The sequence below is a fragment of the Daucus carota genome, chromosome 6 (assembly GCF_001625215.2).
Source record: "Daucus carota subsp. sativus chromosome 6, DH1 v3.0, whole genome shotgun sequence".
NCBI classification, from domain to species: Eukaryota; Viridiplantae; Streptophyta; class Magnoliopsida; order Apiales; family Apiaceae; genus Daucus; species Daucus carota.
Window position 1 is genome coordinate 6,697,736 of NC_030386.2, and position 17,453 is coordinate 6,715,188.

At 35.9% G+C, this 17,453-nt stretch overlaps 1 protein-coding gene across 2 annotated transcripts; it reads right to left on the reverse strand.

Annotated features, from left to right (window-relative positions):
- Positions 1 to 1,171: 1,171 nt before the first annotated feature.
- LOC108227833 (homeobox protein knotted-1-like 3) lies at positions 1,172 to 8,948 on the reverse strand. 2 transcript variants are annotated; one of them, XM_017403196.2, is made up of 6 exons: positions 8,099 to 8,948; positions 6,373 to 6,493; positions 2,668 to 2,861; positions 2,453 to 2,584; positions 1,802 to 1,938; positions 1,172 to 1,717 (listed from the first exon to the last, which is right to left on the reverse strand). In XM_017403196.2, exons 1-6 carry the CDS (start codon positions 8,576 to 8,578, stop codon positions 1,681 to 1,683), a joined length of 1,101 nt encoding a protein of 366 aa, XP_017258685.1. In that variant the 5' UTR covers positions 8,579 to 8,948; the 3' UTR covers positions 1,172 to 1,680. The 2 variants fall into 2 exon arrangements, with proteins under 2 accessions (XP_017258685.1, XP_017258684.1); XM_017403195.2 differs by having other exon boundaries at positions 1,172 to 1,720; positions 8,099 to 8,901.
- Between the last annotated feature and the right edge of the window lie 8,505 nt (positions 8,949 to 17,453).

Consider the following 17,453-nt stretch of genomic DNA (forward strand, 5'->3'; position numbering starts at 1 on the left):
ATTCATATATCTTATTTAAGGTTGTAAAAAGTGAAAAACGATTCAACTCGGTTTTGTTACAAAATAGTGAGTACTTACAAAATCAAATAGTGCTCGGAATAATTATTCGGAAAACTACTTTGATATCATTTTTTGTCTCATATTTAAATTAATTTCAATCAAATTTTAGAATAAAACACTTGAAACTTAAATATAATATTTATTTTGTTATATAATATATAGGTAACGTCATATATTAATAATATTTATCTAATGACATAAATAATTCATTAACAAATAAATAATAATATTGACAACACTTGAGTTCAAATAATTATGTGCTTGATAATTTGTGACAAAATAATAAAACAAGTTTTAATAATTAGTTACATATAATTTCTCTGACCACTATCCATACTTTTGGACCATACTTTTGGATAACGTCAAGTTTAAGTTAGACCATGAGTACTCAAAATCAAAACTGGACCGATTTTGTAAAGAATTGTATTTGGATCCGTCGAGTACTCAGCTCCTCTTATTCTCCCTCTCAATCAAACATTTTTTGTTCATAATAATTAAGTCATAATAATATCTAAGTACTCGGAGCCAAAACTCGACCGATTTTGTAAAAGTACTCGGAGCCAAAACTCGGCGGATTTGGTAAAGAATGGTATTCGAATTCGTCGAATACTCGGCATCCTTATTCTCCCTCTTAATTAAACTCGGCCGATTTTATAAAGAATTACATTTGGATTTGTCCAGTGCTCAGCCCCTCTTATTCTCCCTCTCAATCAAACATTTCTAGTCATAACAATTAAGTTATAATTAGTATCTGCGTACTCTGAATCAAAACTAGATCGATTTTGTAAATAATGGTATTTGGATTCGTCGATTACTGGTCCTTTATTCTCTCTCGATTAAACATTTTCTAGCCATAATAGTTCAATTACAATTAATATAGTATCAATAATACAAGTCGAATCCTAAATATATATAGACGTAGATACTTTTCTAACTTTTCTAGCCATAATAATTCAGTTGCAATAGTATTGATAATAAAAGTCAAATTCTAATGTAAATATAGATAGATTTAAATGCTCATTTTTAAAACACTGCTGTTATTTATGATGAATTCTAATAAGAGGCTAGATATTTTACCATTTTATATAAAATTGTAATACCAGCACAAGTGTAACATATAAATATTGTAATATGGTTGTAATAATATCGTTTAGGAAACTATTTATAAACAAGTTGACATTACAAAACTACAACAAAAACGGGAAAGGAGGAAGTATATATAAGTTATAACCATCAACTATTATAGTTTAAAGGGCCACTATAGCTGATACATTGTACTCGCCCTATTAACTATCATATTTAGTTATTCACACTACAACAGGAAGAGTCTCTATGAAATGATGTTTCTTCCAAATATCAAGAAATACCAGTGCCTTGATCACAGGCCATAATAGACACCTTCTTGGTTCGACTCCTTTGTGCATATATGTGAAAACAAAAGTTCTTCATCTTCCTCAAGGAGCCGGACATTCAAAGTTTTGCTATGCCAGTATTACGTGCAATACTATGCAACAAAGTTGCTTATGTAATGTTTTAGTGAGATTTTTGAAATTCTGAAGAGGCGGACACTAAAGGCCAAGGAGCATGTGCTAATCTCCTTCCTCCAAATTACTCCTTGGTTTACATAAGACGATCACCAGATTTTTCACCTGCATTGCTTCTTTTTCAAAACCAGGTAGATCAAGTAAGTTACAAGCTCTAAAAGAACACAGAGGATTGAGTCACCATTGTAAATGAATACCTTTTTCTTTTGCTTTTTAGGACTGTAGAAGACGAAGGATTGCTATGCCAGTTTCTCTTTCTCTGGTTGATGAACCAATTGTTTATCTGCTTTAACTGCAATCCTGTTTCCTGTACCAGCCTTGCCTTGTCTTCTTCCTGAAAAGAATGAATAAGGCACATTTTTTAGAAAGTTTATTGAGGAAAAGGGACCGCATTTACTGCATGTGGCTTTGCATATGATGAGCCTTGAAAAGTATGTGCAAGAAAGATAAAATGATACTCCTTTACCCCTACAAAAGATTCCTTGTCGAATTTTAGGAGATCATAATTGTAACATTTGTTGGGTGATGCATATGTATCTTCATTCTTGACATATAATAAGTTGGTAACTGGAAGTGATGCACAGGAAAATCTAGTTATGGTGTCATCTTGCTATCTCGGACAGGTAAATTTATTCATGGAATAGATTATTTTCTGTGTGTCAAATGCAACAAATGAAAGAACTCGTGTAGCCTTTATTTTATAGTATATGCTTTAACTAATAATGAGAAGCGAGTATCCAGTCCTAAACAGAACTTACCCCTAACTGAGTACCAAACATTATTTATACCTACTGCCACTTGGAAGCATTTAATATGAAGTCCTACATAATTGATAGGCCAAAACTTACTGTAGGGTATGGCCACTTGGAATGTGATTGCCACCAAGCTTTCAAGACAGATGTGGTGTCACCTGGGAGTTTTCCGGCCCTCCTCTTGCGTAATATCTCCTCCCTAATGTCCACAATTTTTTCTTTGTAACCCTGAAGGAAAAATAAGAAAATACTTGCTTGATGTTAAGTAAACTTTAGAAAATTAAGCACACATAATTTTTTTAGTTCCCCACCTGTTTCAGCTCATGCTTCAGCTCTTGTCTCACACGCTCCATCAAAGACCTCTCGCTCTCAGTTGGAACAAGCGGCCCAAATCCCATGCTGTCACCTCCTTCCATACTTGCATCAAATAAGTTGGCATCACTATCGATCTGGTCCTCCTCATCATCTGACATTGTTGCACCAGTGCCTTCTCCTGGAGAAACTCCTGTTTATCGGCATATGTGAACAATATTATTATCAACTTTAGAGTTCCGTAGTCATCCACACAAAAAATAAAGATATCTACCTACTGTATCGGTCCTCACGAAGCCAAAGGAGGGCATACTGTTGTAATGTTTGATTAAAGTATTACATTATAATTTTTCTTTTACCAATTTAATTGAAATACACTAACATATTAAATGCCCATGCACTGAAAATAATGAACGTAAGTGTTAATGTTGACCGAACTTAGATATCAAGGGAAAATTCAGGGATAAGCACTTCTCTTGCAAAATTATTGCAATTGGCAACTGCCTATGCACCAACTAATCTGTCCAATAATATATGGACATATAAAAAGATATAGGGACAATCATGCAGCTCATCAAATTGCATAAGTTATTATTCAGCATAATTATCTAGAGAATTGCGCCTGCATTATACCATTCTTATAAAGTATCCACTCTAGTAAATTTTCATCTAGATCAGATTGACCAGGTGAGATTTTCTTAATGAATCAATGCCTCCGAGTCATCAGGTTAATGATCCTGGAAACTCTTTAAACAGGAATATTGCATAACAAATACAAGAAACTAAAAGGACAAGGTTTTTACCGGTACTGGTACATTTAATTGTGTCTTTAGTAACAAGTGAGAATAAATTGTATATTCAAACCATGACCGCCGGTTATAGTAAATAAAGGACAGTGTATACTTTACAAATTAATGTTTCAGTATCACAGAATTCTTTTTCAAGCATAGATCTATACTACAGGACGTACAATTCTCTAGCTATTAACTCAAGGGATGGATGTTTGAGTGTGACAATAAGAAAAAAGATAGGCAGTCTTCCAAAAAGTGTAGCAAAAAGACTACTTTTAAAAAGCTTAACAGAAACTAATCATACGATCAGGATCTAAAGGAAAAGATCTGTATGCCAAAACAGTGTCAAGGGCCTATGCATGCCAGGACATACAGCAAGAAAAGGAAATACATATCATTTCTTGGTTGCCATAACAGCAGCGGCAGATTGATAACCTTGGCAGCAAAATCCTTGTCCAAGTAGTGATGTATGAGTATATAGTACAGTGCCCCTGGCAGATTAATGTGAGTGCACCCATAATAATTTAACCCAAACACAAAAAAGCAGTCAAGTATCTAGTGGAAAGGGGTTATAAAATAATATTATAATTATTTCTGAAAATAAATACTAGTAAAAAATGTTATTTATATATCTATTTATTCTAACTTTAAAAATAAGTGTTCACATTAACCAAACTTAATTTCCAAGGGAAAAGAAAATTCAGGGATAAGCACTTCTCTTTGCAAGATTATTGCAACTGCCTATGCACCAACTTCTGTCCAATATAATATGAACACACCAAAGAAATATGGACAATCATGTAGTTGATCACAGTGCATAAGATATTATTCAGCATTATCATATGGAGAATTGCACCTGCTGATATACCATTCATAATAAAGTATCCACTCTAGTAAATTTTCATCCAGATCAGATTGACAAGGGAGAATTTCTTAATGAATCAATGCCTCCAAGTCATCAGGTATAATGATCCCGGTAACTCTCTAAACAGGTATATTGAATAACAAAGATGTGGGATTCATAAGAAAGTAAAAGGACAAGAACATACGTTTTTACCAAGGTATTGGTACATTTATCGCGTCTTTAGTAATGAGTGAAAAATTGAATTGTAAATATAAACCATGATGCGGGTTGCAGTAAATATTGGATAATGTATAGCTAATAAGGTTAGACACACTAGTGTTTCATCACCAAAGAATCTCTTTCCAGCAACGGTTTGCAGTAAATGAAGGACAATATATAGCTTATAAGGTTACTCACACACTAATGTTTCAGTACCACAGAAATCTCTTTCAAGCAAAAGATCTCTCCTACTCGACGTAATATTTTCTAGCTGCTAACTCAAGCGATGGATTTGTGAGCATGACAATAAGAAAAATATAGGTAGTCTGGCAAAACTGTAGCAGAAAAAGTAAATTTATAAAAGCTCAACTGAAACTAATTATACCATAAGGATCTACAGTAAAAGATATGTATGCCAAATCAGCAAGGATATAAAATACATATCATTTCCTGATTGCCATAACAGCAGGGGCGAAAAGATAGCCTTGGTAGTGAGGAAACATTTGTCCGGCAAAATCCTTGTCCAAGTACTAAAATATGAGTACTTGCTTTAGTGCCCCCAGTAGAATAATGTGAGCGCACCCGTAATAATTTAACCCAAACACGTGAAGTATCCAAGGGAAAATATATTGTAACTATTTGTGAAAAAAAATACTAGTAGTAAATGCAATTTATATATCTACTAGTTATCACTCTATGAGTAAGTTATAGCTCTATACACTCTAAATTTTTTATGCGGTCAGATTTAAAGATATCTACACCACTTACATAACTCGCATATAGAGAATTATATTGGGTTGTATTCGTACAAATTACTAGTATTATGCATTTATAACATTACAAATTACAAATACATATATAATGTTAGTGACGCCAGATGAAGTGAAAAAAATCATGAATAAAAAACAGAGAGAAAGCTCCTTCTTAATTATATATAACACTTTCCCATTAAACCGTTTTAACAAGAAACCTAAATTCTGGTTATTTATTAGAATATTACATTCAACTGACATGCCTCCTAGCTATCTGCATCAACAATGGCATCTCCATATTTCCAACTAGATATCTGCCAGAGTAAACCCTACGTCCCTTTCCTTGACAACTTCATCTCTTTCAAAAATATATTAATATTGTCACCAAGAAGAGGGGGGGGTTGCCACCAGATGTTGACGTGGCATGACACACTTTGGTTGCCCACCTATTGGAGTTGGGAGGTTGCCATGAAGTTGCCAACCAAGGTTACCACATCAGCAACTTCTCAAACTAGTTAAAACACATACAATTGTCCAAAAGCATATATAATTATACCCCTTCTACTGTCACATCTTATTATATCATTTCTATAATTTACATAGGGGACCACATTGGCAACCTTTGAGATTGCTAACTATTGAAGTATATTTCAAACGAAGGTTGCCAATAATGATATGGATGAGAGAGGAAATAAAAAATAATATTGACAATGATATGTTAATGGTTGGCAATGTAATTCGCTACATTTATTGGAGATGCTCTAAGTTTCAAGTTTCCTGGTAAAAAGATATCCAATTTGTATGTCACATTATCTTCATCAAGCAAAACATGACACGCTACCACATTCTCATTATCATTTTCTCCCTACTTTTAATGTTTGGTAGGGTATAATTTTAGCAGGTTAGACTCTCAACTACAACATTAATAAGGATCTTCCAGAATGTGACACAAGCAGGAACCTGGCACAAAATTGATAATTGCATAAACAAGAAAACTTGGTACTTTATTGAACTGTTACGCCACCTTTTTTTACCACTATTTATAATCATTATATTTTGGCACCAAGCAGGAATTTTAAATGGGTATATAATTCTCACCTGTTAAGCTTTGTAAGGATTGCTCAATCTCCCAACATGCCATAACTGCCTCCATTGCATGCACACGAACATGTTGTTGTAGTTGTTCTTTAAAAGAACAAAGCAAGAGAACATAATGCGTCTGTATTGCACATGTAGAGAATAAATAAAGTTATTAGATAATGTTCAAAGCATTTGCAATAACAGATATCCAAACAAATATTGATCATGCAAGGGATAACATTATGCAAAAAACTAAAGCAAACAAAATTGTACCTAATTATTAAAAGCACAATAATTAGAGGTAGATACTGTGTGAGAAAAGGCTCTTGCCTGCAGAATTTTCGAAACATGCATAATATATTTGAGAAATGTAATTAGAACAATGATTTACAATGTCAACCCATGGGACAAACAGCGATGCAGGTAAAGGTTCCATGAAAACAGAACTAGATGTGCTAGGCCAACAGTTTGTAAATGGATGCTAATAAAAAAAATCTACAGATATGTAAAAAAGTATATAGTAGACTCTAAAATGCGCCATTTTTTTATGTTACCATCAATATCTAGTCTCTTTTGAATGCTCGTTTAAGTCCTCTTTAGATTGCGGTCAGACCTTAGTCCAAGGCTACAATTAGTAGTCTAAATTTAAAATGTTCAGTTGCATGCATAGTAATAATTTACTTTTAAGTTCATAATAGTAAAACAAGCCAGCGGTAACTTGCTTGCCAAGAAGAATAATCAAGATATAGATTCCTGCTGGAATAATAAGATTCTATACCATGTCCTGGAAGTTACAAGGACAGTGAAAGGCTTCTTCAGTGTTTTAATAAGTGGAGATCAGTGCTATTCAGTGTGTTTGAAAGTAGAAATCGATGCTTCAATTTAGTGTTTAAGAGTGGAAAACTGGAAATCAGTTCAATTGAAGGTGGAAAACAGAAACTAAACAAAGTTTTCCCTAAAACTATTTTATCCATTTATAACTACATATAGTTCCCATGTGTTCACATTGAAGTTTGAAGATTCAAATTGATTTTACAAACTTATAATCCACTTCTCCATTGGTGAATAAAAAATAAAATAAATAAGCATTAATTATCCTTGACCATATTTAACAAAGCTTATATAAGAAAGAGCAAAGACTCAAACAATTTGTGAGCTATTAGAGCGTAATAATTATAATATTTGAATTATTCTGACACGCGCCGTTCACAAGTCTAAACAAGTTAATATCTAACTTTACCCTTCTCAATACAAAAATATATTATGGGGCCGTTTGGTTCATGGTTGGGAATCGGAACCTCTAACCCACATGTTGGTATTTGGATTAACAATTTTGTTGCATGGAATGGGAACCTCATTCCCACTTGGAGGGTAAATCATTCCTTACACACCCCTTGTGATACCCATTCCTACACGCTATCCAAACGGCCCCTATATTTTTTTAATCTATGTAGTCTGTACTAACTAGTTTTGTAAAAATTGGAACTCTGTCCAACTATGGTGAATTTGAGATTGGCTTGAAACCTCAGATTATATATTTACTCAAGTTGACCCCAATTTAAACCTGAATCAGTAGTTAGAATAATTAAAATGATTTTTGAAGCGAATATTAAATACACGAGGAGCCTATCCAAATTTGTTGTGAGCTTAATACTTATAACTCGTCCATTGAGTTGAAATTGGAACATATTAATGAAGCTGGAAAGAAAGTAAACAGAGACGCATAAGAGAAAATGATAACTACCATAAACTGATCAAGGTCCTTGTCATCAACAGCAGCGGCATTTGCGAGAGCTGAATACTTGGCCACCACCTGTTGCGACTGCGTGAGCTGCGCATTAATCCTCGGCAACTGATCCACCGGCGTCGCAATTCGCAAACACGCCACATGCGCCGCCAAGAGCTGCTCATACAACGGATGCGCCAACACCTCAGCTTTCCACTTACCACTCTGCCACTCCCCACTCAAATCCGGCGATTCCGGCGCCATAATCGCCTCCACGTCGTCGTTCATCTCCGGCCTGGCCAGCCACGTCGGCTGAGTGGCGTCGCCGGAGTTCGGCGTGGTCTGAAGATTGAGAAAATTGGCGTTGTCTCTGTAGTGGTTACGCGAAATGGCGGTGTTGAGCCACGTCGGAGGCTGGGATCTCCCGGGCGCCGACGGCGACATGACGTAGCTCCCGTCGACGTTGTGGTCGGAGTATTGTTGATTCGAAAACGACATCGTTTAGCAGCGAAGCGATCACAGTCGTGTTGAAGCGAAACAAAGCAAAAGCATATAGAGATATAAGACGAATGAGTGGACAGGAGAGCAGGGGACCAGTTGATATATATCTGTAGCGTGTTTTTGTGCGTAAATAAAAATGTCGTGTAGGGGACCAAACAAGCATTCAGAGCGGGAGAGAGAGAGAGAGATGGGGAGGGGACCAAACTAGCATTCAGAGAGAGAGAGATGGGGAGAGAGGGAGAGAGAGAGAGAGAGAGAGGGGACCAGAAATACAAATGTGTGTATTTGTAATTTGTAATTATATGAGTCTACTGTTGTGTGAAGAGGAAGAGGAGGAAGGGAGGTGTTTGAAGTTTGAATAATGAATACACACAGCTACACGTTTGTGTGGGTGTGAAATTTGTCAAAAGCGTAGGGCAGGTGATTGGACTCGGGGGCGATGTGAATAGTTTGAAGTGACCGGTGATCAAGCACTAGCACAGTAGCACCTACACCGCTTCCGCTCTTTTTATCATTTTTTATTATCTAATTTTGAATATTTTTTTTAACAAGAACCTTCGTGTAACATTTTTTTTTTAACTCTAACGTGTTCTATTTTAATACAAACACTAATCATGACATAACCTTTTCCAACTTTAATATGTTGGTTCGCACTCAAAAAGAACCATCATCAATCTATACTATTATATTATATACTTAGAGTCATGCTCCAGGGAGAACCAATATTATGGTGAGATATGAGATCTAATCTCGGCCACTCATTTAAATACATTATATTCATCTCTCACCATTCATTTAATATTTTAATATTTCATCATCTTCTAATTCAACTACCTATCACCTTCGGCCACCACTAACCACCACCACCGCCTCCGGCGACCACCAGAAAATCACCACCGGAAAATATAAAATCACCATCAGAAAACTAAAAATCTCCGCCTGAAAATCAAAAATCAACACCTGAAAATTAAAATCACCACGCCACACCTTCTACAAGCCACCATCACCACCCCGAAACCCAAAAAACCACCAACTACAAAACAAAATCACCATCGGCAAAATCAAAAACACCACCAAAAAACGAAAATCACCAAATTTAATCACATACAATTACATTGTCTCCGTCAAATAAAAAAATCACAACTAGAAAATGAAAAATCATGGCCTGCAAACGCAAAATCACCCTTAAAAACAAAAATCACCTGACCTTGTCACTACTTCTACCTATCAAATCCAACCATTGTCACCACCATCAAAAGACCATCCACTGTCCAAAAAAATCATCGACAACACCCCAAAAATTACCTTAAAATTAACACAAATCAATCAAAAGTGGAAAAATCACCACTTTTTCTTCTTCAGTATAATAAATCCGGTTTAATCGCCGAATCACTTGATTTGGAGAATGGGCGGCTCCTGGCGGTGATGGAACGGAGTCGATAGCGCGACTGGAGGTGTCGGAGGGAAAGGAAGAAGTCGGGAAGGGGAGTGGAGACATGGACGACGGGAGAGAGAGCAGCGCTGGAAAAGAGAGAGAGAGAGAGAGAGCGGCGGTGTTCAGATCCGGTGGAGGCGGTGGGCTGACCTCGCCGTGGTGGTGGTGGGTGCGACTGGTGGTTCGACTAGTGGTTCGACTGGTAGAGGAGGTCGACATGGCTGGAGATGAGAGAGAGAGGAAGAGAGAGAGAGGGGGGAGCAGATCTGATGTGTAACAGCGGTGGTCGGCGGACTGCTAGCGGCCGGGGGACTACTGGTGGTTGGTGGTGTGAATGAGAGATATGAATTATAAAATGAAGATTTAAATGTGTGGATGTGATTTAATTCAGGGATAAAAATGTGTGGCTGAGATTAGATCTCATATCTCACATTAGTTTGGGTTCTCATTTGAGCACTTGCCTATATACTTATATATAATAAGCGTAAGGGAGATAATTTGGTCATATGGTCCTCTGGTACAAAAGCTTATCATCCGTTGGATCTTATATTGAACAAATAAGCACCGTTAGATTGGAAAATTAACTTCTGTTCTACAAGGCAACTGATATCACCTTGCATATTTATAATTCTTTTTCTGAATCCAAAACAAATTCTGTCTTTCACGTGTATATGATTTTTTTTAATCCCAAATAAATATTTCCTCCCAGTTTTATTCGTAGAATCATATAAATCTCACCGTCACAATTTTTTTTATAATATATTTTAAAATTAATAAGCCGGATTTATGTGATTAGCAAATACAAAAACTTTTTCTTAATCCAAAATAGATTCTACCTTCTTATTGCATGTTTATGATTCCTTTTCTTAATTCAAAAACAAATTATGTTTATCAATTTTAATTTAGAACCATATAAATTTTTTAAATCACATTATATATTTTTTTTATTTTTTTTAATCTAGGAACCCGCAACCGCTACCCTTCGGATCTCTTTGGGAGTCGAACCTGTGACCAAGAGGATACATGTCCTCTCTTTAACCAGCTAAACCAACCCTTGCGGGCTATTTAAATCACACTGTAATAATTCTAATATAAAATACATTTATAAATATAATCTAATAAGAGTTGGCAATAACGTATTCCACTCAAAATATATTAAAATTTGATAGAAAGAATTTAATACTTTGGCAGGGTACATACGAGAAAAGGAATGGTTTCATTACAATAGTTTATTTGAAGCCATTAATGGCTGTGATGATGTATTTACCACAGTTCTAACTTACAAACAAATTATAATTTCGAATTTTATTTTATTATTTATAAATTAAATTTCTTCACACCATTTAAAATATATTTAAGCAATTTATAAATAATTAAAAAGCTCTCGTGCCTTGCACGGACTATAAGCTAGTACTATTAAAGCCGAAACATTAAAAGTTTGGTCGGTCGGTCGGTACTTGGGCCGAGTTATGGGCCTATTTAAAAATAATATTAAATAACATGCCAATTACCCTTTCTAACTAAAACACATTATCTTTTTCACATTCTTAACTAAAAACGAAGTCGGTCGGTACTTGGGCCGAATTATGGCCTATTTAAAAATAATATTAGACAACATGTCAATTACCCTTTCTAACTAAAACATATTATCTTTTTCACATTCCTAACTAAAAACGAATTTTTCCAAACATAACTCATGGAACATACGTATAAAAAAGACAATATTATTATATATCTATATGATATTATTAAAAGTAAAACATTAGTCGATACATGAGCCAAAATACGGCCTATCGATCTAACAAATTATTCTTTTTAACTAATATAAATTATCATCTTCATATTTTCAAACTAAAATAACTCGATCTTCTGAAATAACATATATCAACAGAGTACTTACCTTTCTAACTAACACCCATTATCCTTTTTAAATTTTCTAACTTAAAAAGCCAGATCTTCTACGATTAACACGGGCGACACATACATAAATTTATAATATTATGATATATAATTATTAATAAATAACCGGTGACATTTTTCAATTAAAATACATTAACATTATTTTTAAATACTCTAATGGTCTTACTTTAAAAATAATATTATAAATCTATACTATACTTATATTATTATATCACTAAAGTCGAAATAGAAAAATTCAGTTGGTCGGCCGATCGAGTTTGGCGAGTCGGTTGGTATTCGACCCCGAACCTCTTTTTTTTTTTTTTTTTTCTTTCCGAATATGGCTTATAGCCTTACAAATGAGTATCTGTTCTACGAAACTCTCGGGGTGAGCCAAATATGGCTTATAGCCTGAGTATCTGTTCTACGAAACTCTCGACCCCGAACCTCTTTAATTTATAACATATTATAATATATTTTTAATTTTCTATTAGACTAAAATATTATAAATTAGATCAGTATGATGGGTCGATATTTGGATTTACGTGTCTCTTTAACTTATAATATATTCTATATGATATTATTAATCATTAGTAACGAAATATTGATTGGTTGATATATATTTGGGTTTAAGGTCTTCTTAAATTATAACATATAAAATAATATATTTTAACATCCTCATTAAAACATATATGTTCGACGTAATTTCTAATTAGCTATTTGACAGACTTAACTACTAAAAATTTATTCATTTGTTAAATAAAAAATTTATTTAATCATATAATTCTATCGTAATTTTATTTGCAAAATAAAATTATTAAATTTAAATATATACAATAAAATAATAAATATTATAACCGCCCGTGCGTTGCACGGTGTATAAGCTAGTATACTTATATAAAGGAGAAGCGAGGGGCGTGTAGGTGGCCGCCTCTCACATCGCTTCGTTTTATTTTTCTAATTTTCTGGAATTTTCGGATGAAAAATATCAAAAATTAGAACTGTCTTTTTTAGTTTCGGATATATTAAGAGCAAGTTTCGGAATCTGATTTTATTTCAGCTTATTTATGGAATATAGCAGCTTGAAAGCTTTAATCTGATTTTGTTTCAGATTATTTATTTATGGGAAAGAGTAGCACACAAATCTATCTGCACGTATAAATACCTCTATAGGTTGTAGGGTTATGGATCATCTAAACACAACCTACTCTCTCTCAATACCACAACTCATTTATACTAAAATATTAATAAAATGATGTTAAAATTTAAATAATAAATTACGAATTATATATCCGCTCGTATTTCGCACAGGTTAAATGCTAGTACTATTAAAATCGAAAGATTAAAAGTTTGGTCGGTCAGTTGGTACTTGGGCCGAATTATGGATCTACTTTATATAATCAATTATCTTTTTTAACTAAAATTGTTATCCTTTTTATATTTTCAAACTAAAAAATTTATTTTCTAAAAATAATATTGGACAACATAGCAACTACCCTTTTTAACTAAAACACAGTATCTTTTTCATATTACTAACTAAAAAATTGATTTTCTAAAAATAACATATGCAACATACATATAAAAATGATAATATGATTATATATAATTATTAATATACAACTTTCTTTTTGTCAGGTATTATTATAATTATATATAATTATTAATATACAACTTAATGATATGTTTCAACTTAAATACATTTATGTCATTTTTAATTACTCCATGTTATCATTTTAAAAGTAATATGGTAGATCTATACTATTTATTTATACTATAGTATACTATACTATATTATTATTATTATTATTATTATTATTATTATTATTATTATTATATCAAAACTGAAATATCAATAACTTTATTGGTCGGTCGAGTTTTATTAGCGGTCAGTATTATTCTACGGGTCTCCTTAATATATAACGTGTTCTAATAAACCTGTTTATTATCAATTAAGTCAAAACATTTAATAATTCGGTCAGTGTGATCGATTTGTATTTCAATTAAATTTAAAATATAGACGATAAAGTTACAAATATTATAAATCACCCGTGCATGTCACGGCTTATAAGCTAGTTTTTATAATAGACGCCTTGTTTTATAGTGCAAAATTTTAACTTTGCTCTTTCATCCCAACAAGTAGACCCGACCAATATTTACGCGACATGAAAATGACATAAAAATTTAGTGTTTGTGTTTGCACTTTGAATACACAACACGAAAAATACACGAACACAAAATATACGACTAAGATGTAGTGTCGGTTTTATGTTTACGTCTCGGGTACACGAGACGAGACGAGATACATGAAATAAATAAATAAATATGATAGCATTGAAAGCGAAGTATTGATTAGGACCAACGAGTAAGCAATTTGTGTGTTAGAAAGGGGGCCTTCTCCAAGAGTAATGTGGATCTTGATTGAGCCTTTCACCTCGATTGTTGCTCCAGATAATCCATAAAGTTGGCTGAGGGTGGTGCCCAAATCCTTATCAAGAAATTCCCTCTTAGTGTAAGCATCATAGGAGATAATGGTGGTGGCGCTCTCGTTTTCAACAAGTACCCCGTACGTATTTGTAGAATCAATTTTTACTTTTACCATCAAAGCATTAGAGTGGGGGTGGTGTACCCACTTAGTGTCCTCCTTTGTAAACATAATATCATTGGGCTCACTCTTGAATAGCTTGGGGGGCCTCTCTGAAAGATGATGAACATTAGTGAGAGGAGGATTTCTCGGGCATACATGTCCATTGCCTTCCTAGTGTCCCTCAAATATGGGGCCCTCTGATAATCACATGAATGCTTCCTACTCGCGGCACCTTATTCGCATTTGCGGGCTCAGGATCTTTCTCAAGAGGTAGGGGGCACAAATGTACAATCTTTTTTTGAGCTTCTTAACTTCCTTCACAACCCATTCAGTAAGTTTTCTATTCCTGATAAGTTTCTCTATTTGCTTGCTTGAGTTGATAGCGGTCCGCGGTGTCATGCCTTGTCTGCTCATGAAAAGAGAAATGCTTGCATCTATCTTTCTTCCCTCATGTGCTCATCGGGGTAGGCTTTTTGAAAATTCCTTTATCATCGTTGATGGTATAGATGTGCTCGATAGAGGCCATCAACAGAGTGAATTGATTTTGTCTCCTTCCGGAGGCCCCTGTATTGTTTTTTGGAGGGGTCCTTTCCCGCCTCACACGATCCTTCTTTGGGCCAGGACTTCTTCTCCTCCTCTCTTCTGGAGTCACAGATGTTTTTCTCTTTCGTTTTCGAGATCGATAATTATCACGGGGGTATCCCCCTCTCCAGTTCTACCATAGATTGTTCCATAATCTTGTAAGGCTTAACCTGCTAATAAAATTCGTGAAGTGTGCTGGGCTCATGGGCCTGAATATTATTCCAGAAATCAGAGCTTCTCCTCAATCCAGGATCAAATTTTTTTTAACGGCCTCATCAGTGGCTACTCTCACGTGAGGGATCTCAACATTGAACCTTTTGAAGTAGTCATGAAGGGTCTCCCCAGTCCTTTACTTGATGTTGGCCAGAGTGGCCATTGGAGAAGCGTAAGCCATGGAAGACTGAAACTACCTGGTAAAAAGCTCTCCATTTATTCCCAGGTACAAACGATTCTCGGGGCCTACTTTTGAGAACCAGAGTTGGGCGCACCTGCGGAGTGAGGTGGCAAAGAGCCTACAACGAATGAGACCAGGGACCATCTCTATGTAGAATCGCATGTAATATGAGGTCGGTTATCTTTCTCGTCGAAAGTGAGTTTGGGGTGGTGACTCATGTTAACAGAAGGAGGCGACTTTAGGATGACCCGAGAGGAGGGAGAACGTACAACAATGGCTTAAGAGAGCCTCTTTTCTTCTTTCATTTGTACCAGTATCCTCCTCAAATCATTAACGTTTAAGTTCCCTAGCTAGTCGTCCTCATTACGGGCGCCACACTCATAATTGTCATCATGGAGAGATGTGCGATGGTCATTTCTCCTGTCACCCCAAATTCCAGACTCCACCTCCTCCTCATTTTTCCGTAGCCTGGATTGTAGGCGGGAATGACGAGGAGGGGATCTCTCCAATCTAGATCCCAGGTGGTGAGACCGCTCCCACTCGTCATGTTGAGAGGGGGTCGGTCCTCCTTGCATCAGCGCTCCCTTTCGCTTCTTGCAATTTGCTTGGCCTCTAACTTGAGCCCAGATCTTGTTCAATCAATCTATTTCTCACCCAATAAGTACACTCGTGGTCCTAGCAACAGATGAAGTGGGGCTGCGGTGGGAAGGCTTGGGGGCACCCCTTACTTGGCTTTGGGGCACCTCATCCGTCTCAAGTGACCTCTCCCCCTCGACCTCTCGCTCAAAATCTTTCTCAAGATTTCTGAGGGTCACTTTTGAGCCTCTTCAACCTTTTGAGAAGCGACCAGACACTTTGAGGCCTCTTTTCTTCTTTTTGAGAGTTCAGTTCTCTATATTGGCCACTTTCGAAGTCACATTCTTCATCTCCTTAGACAGGGCTTGCAGATATTTCATGATAGGATCAGATGTTGAGGTCTCCCCCTTAGGCGTCGCCAGGGGTCCCTTTAGGACTCATTATTATGAGGGACTATGTTGCATTCCTCATTGAGGTCTCTTTGAGAGCCCCTCCTTGATCTCTTGGATCTGTTCTTCTTACGACTCATCCTTCTTCCTTGGATATATAGATCTCTCATAGTGGTCGCCAAATTATTGGCGGGATAAAGTTGTTAACAACAAATATGGAAATTACTTGCTTGAATGTAGGAAGAACGTTGTGAAGAACACGGGATGAAGAGTGATGGATATTGTAGCTGATCTTGTGTTTGATTCTCGAGAGCAAGAGTGAAAGAGTTCTTTAACGTTATCAACAATAATCAGGTTAATGCCACAAGAGGCCTATGTATCATATTTATAGGGAGTTCAAATTACCACGTAGTTCTTTCAGGCCAAACAACCTTGATAAGATATGTGTCGGTCTGGTCCATCAGGGACAGGTCAATTAGACTGTGAAAGCCACCATCAAGGTGGCATGTACTCACATGGCCCAAGATCATATGGCTAAGGGGCTATCATGGAACGGGCCGGTGAATGGATAACGATTCAGTATGCGGAGGTTGAGACTTCCAGATACCGGAGGTAAAGACCTCATTATGATGAAGGTAGAGATCTCATTATGTATACTCATGCGCCCTGGCAGAGACTGGTCATGAGCATTCATGTCTTAATTATTCTCTAGTGGGGTGAGGGATCCCAGGATTGAGGGAGTAGTTCTAGAGAGAGCCCATAAGGGACTTAGTGTACAAAGTTAATGGCCGCTTAGTTGAGGCCAACTTGTAGTAGAGATGATGGGGGCGTGAGAGCCTTCCTAGATAATGAGCCTAGGGGGTTATCCCTAGGCTAGTAGTCTTAACCCATGACGATCCCGATATGACGAGGTCAATGTATAACGACTCCTGGGATGATGACCTCTCTCGGATGATGAATTGATGATCCCTGGGATAATGACAATAAGGGTGATGTAGAAAGTCTTGATAATC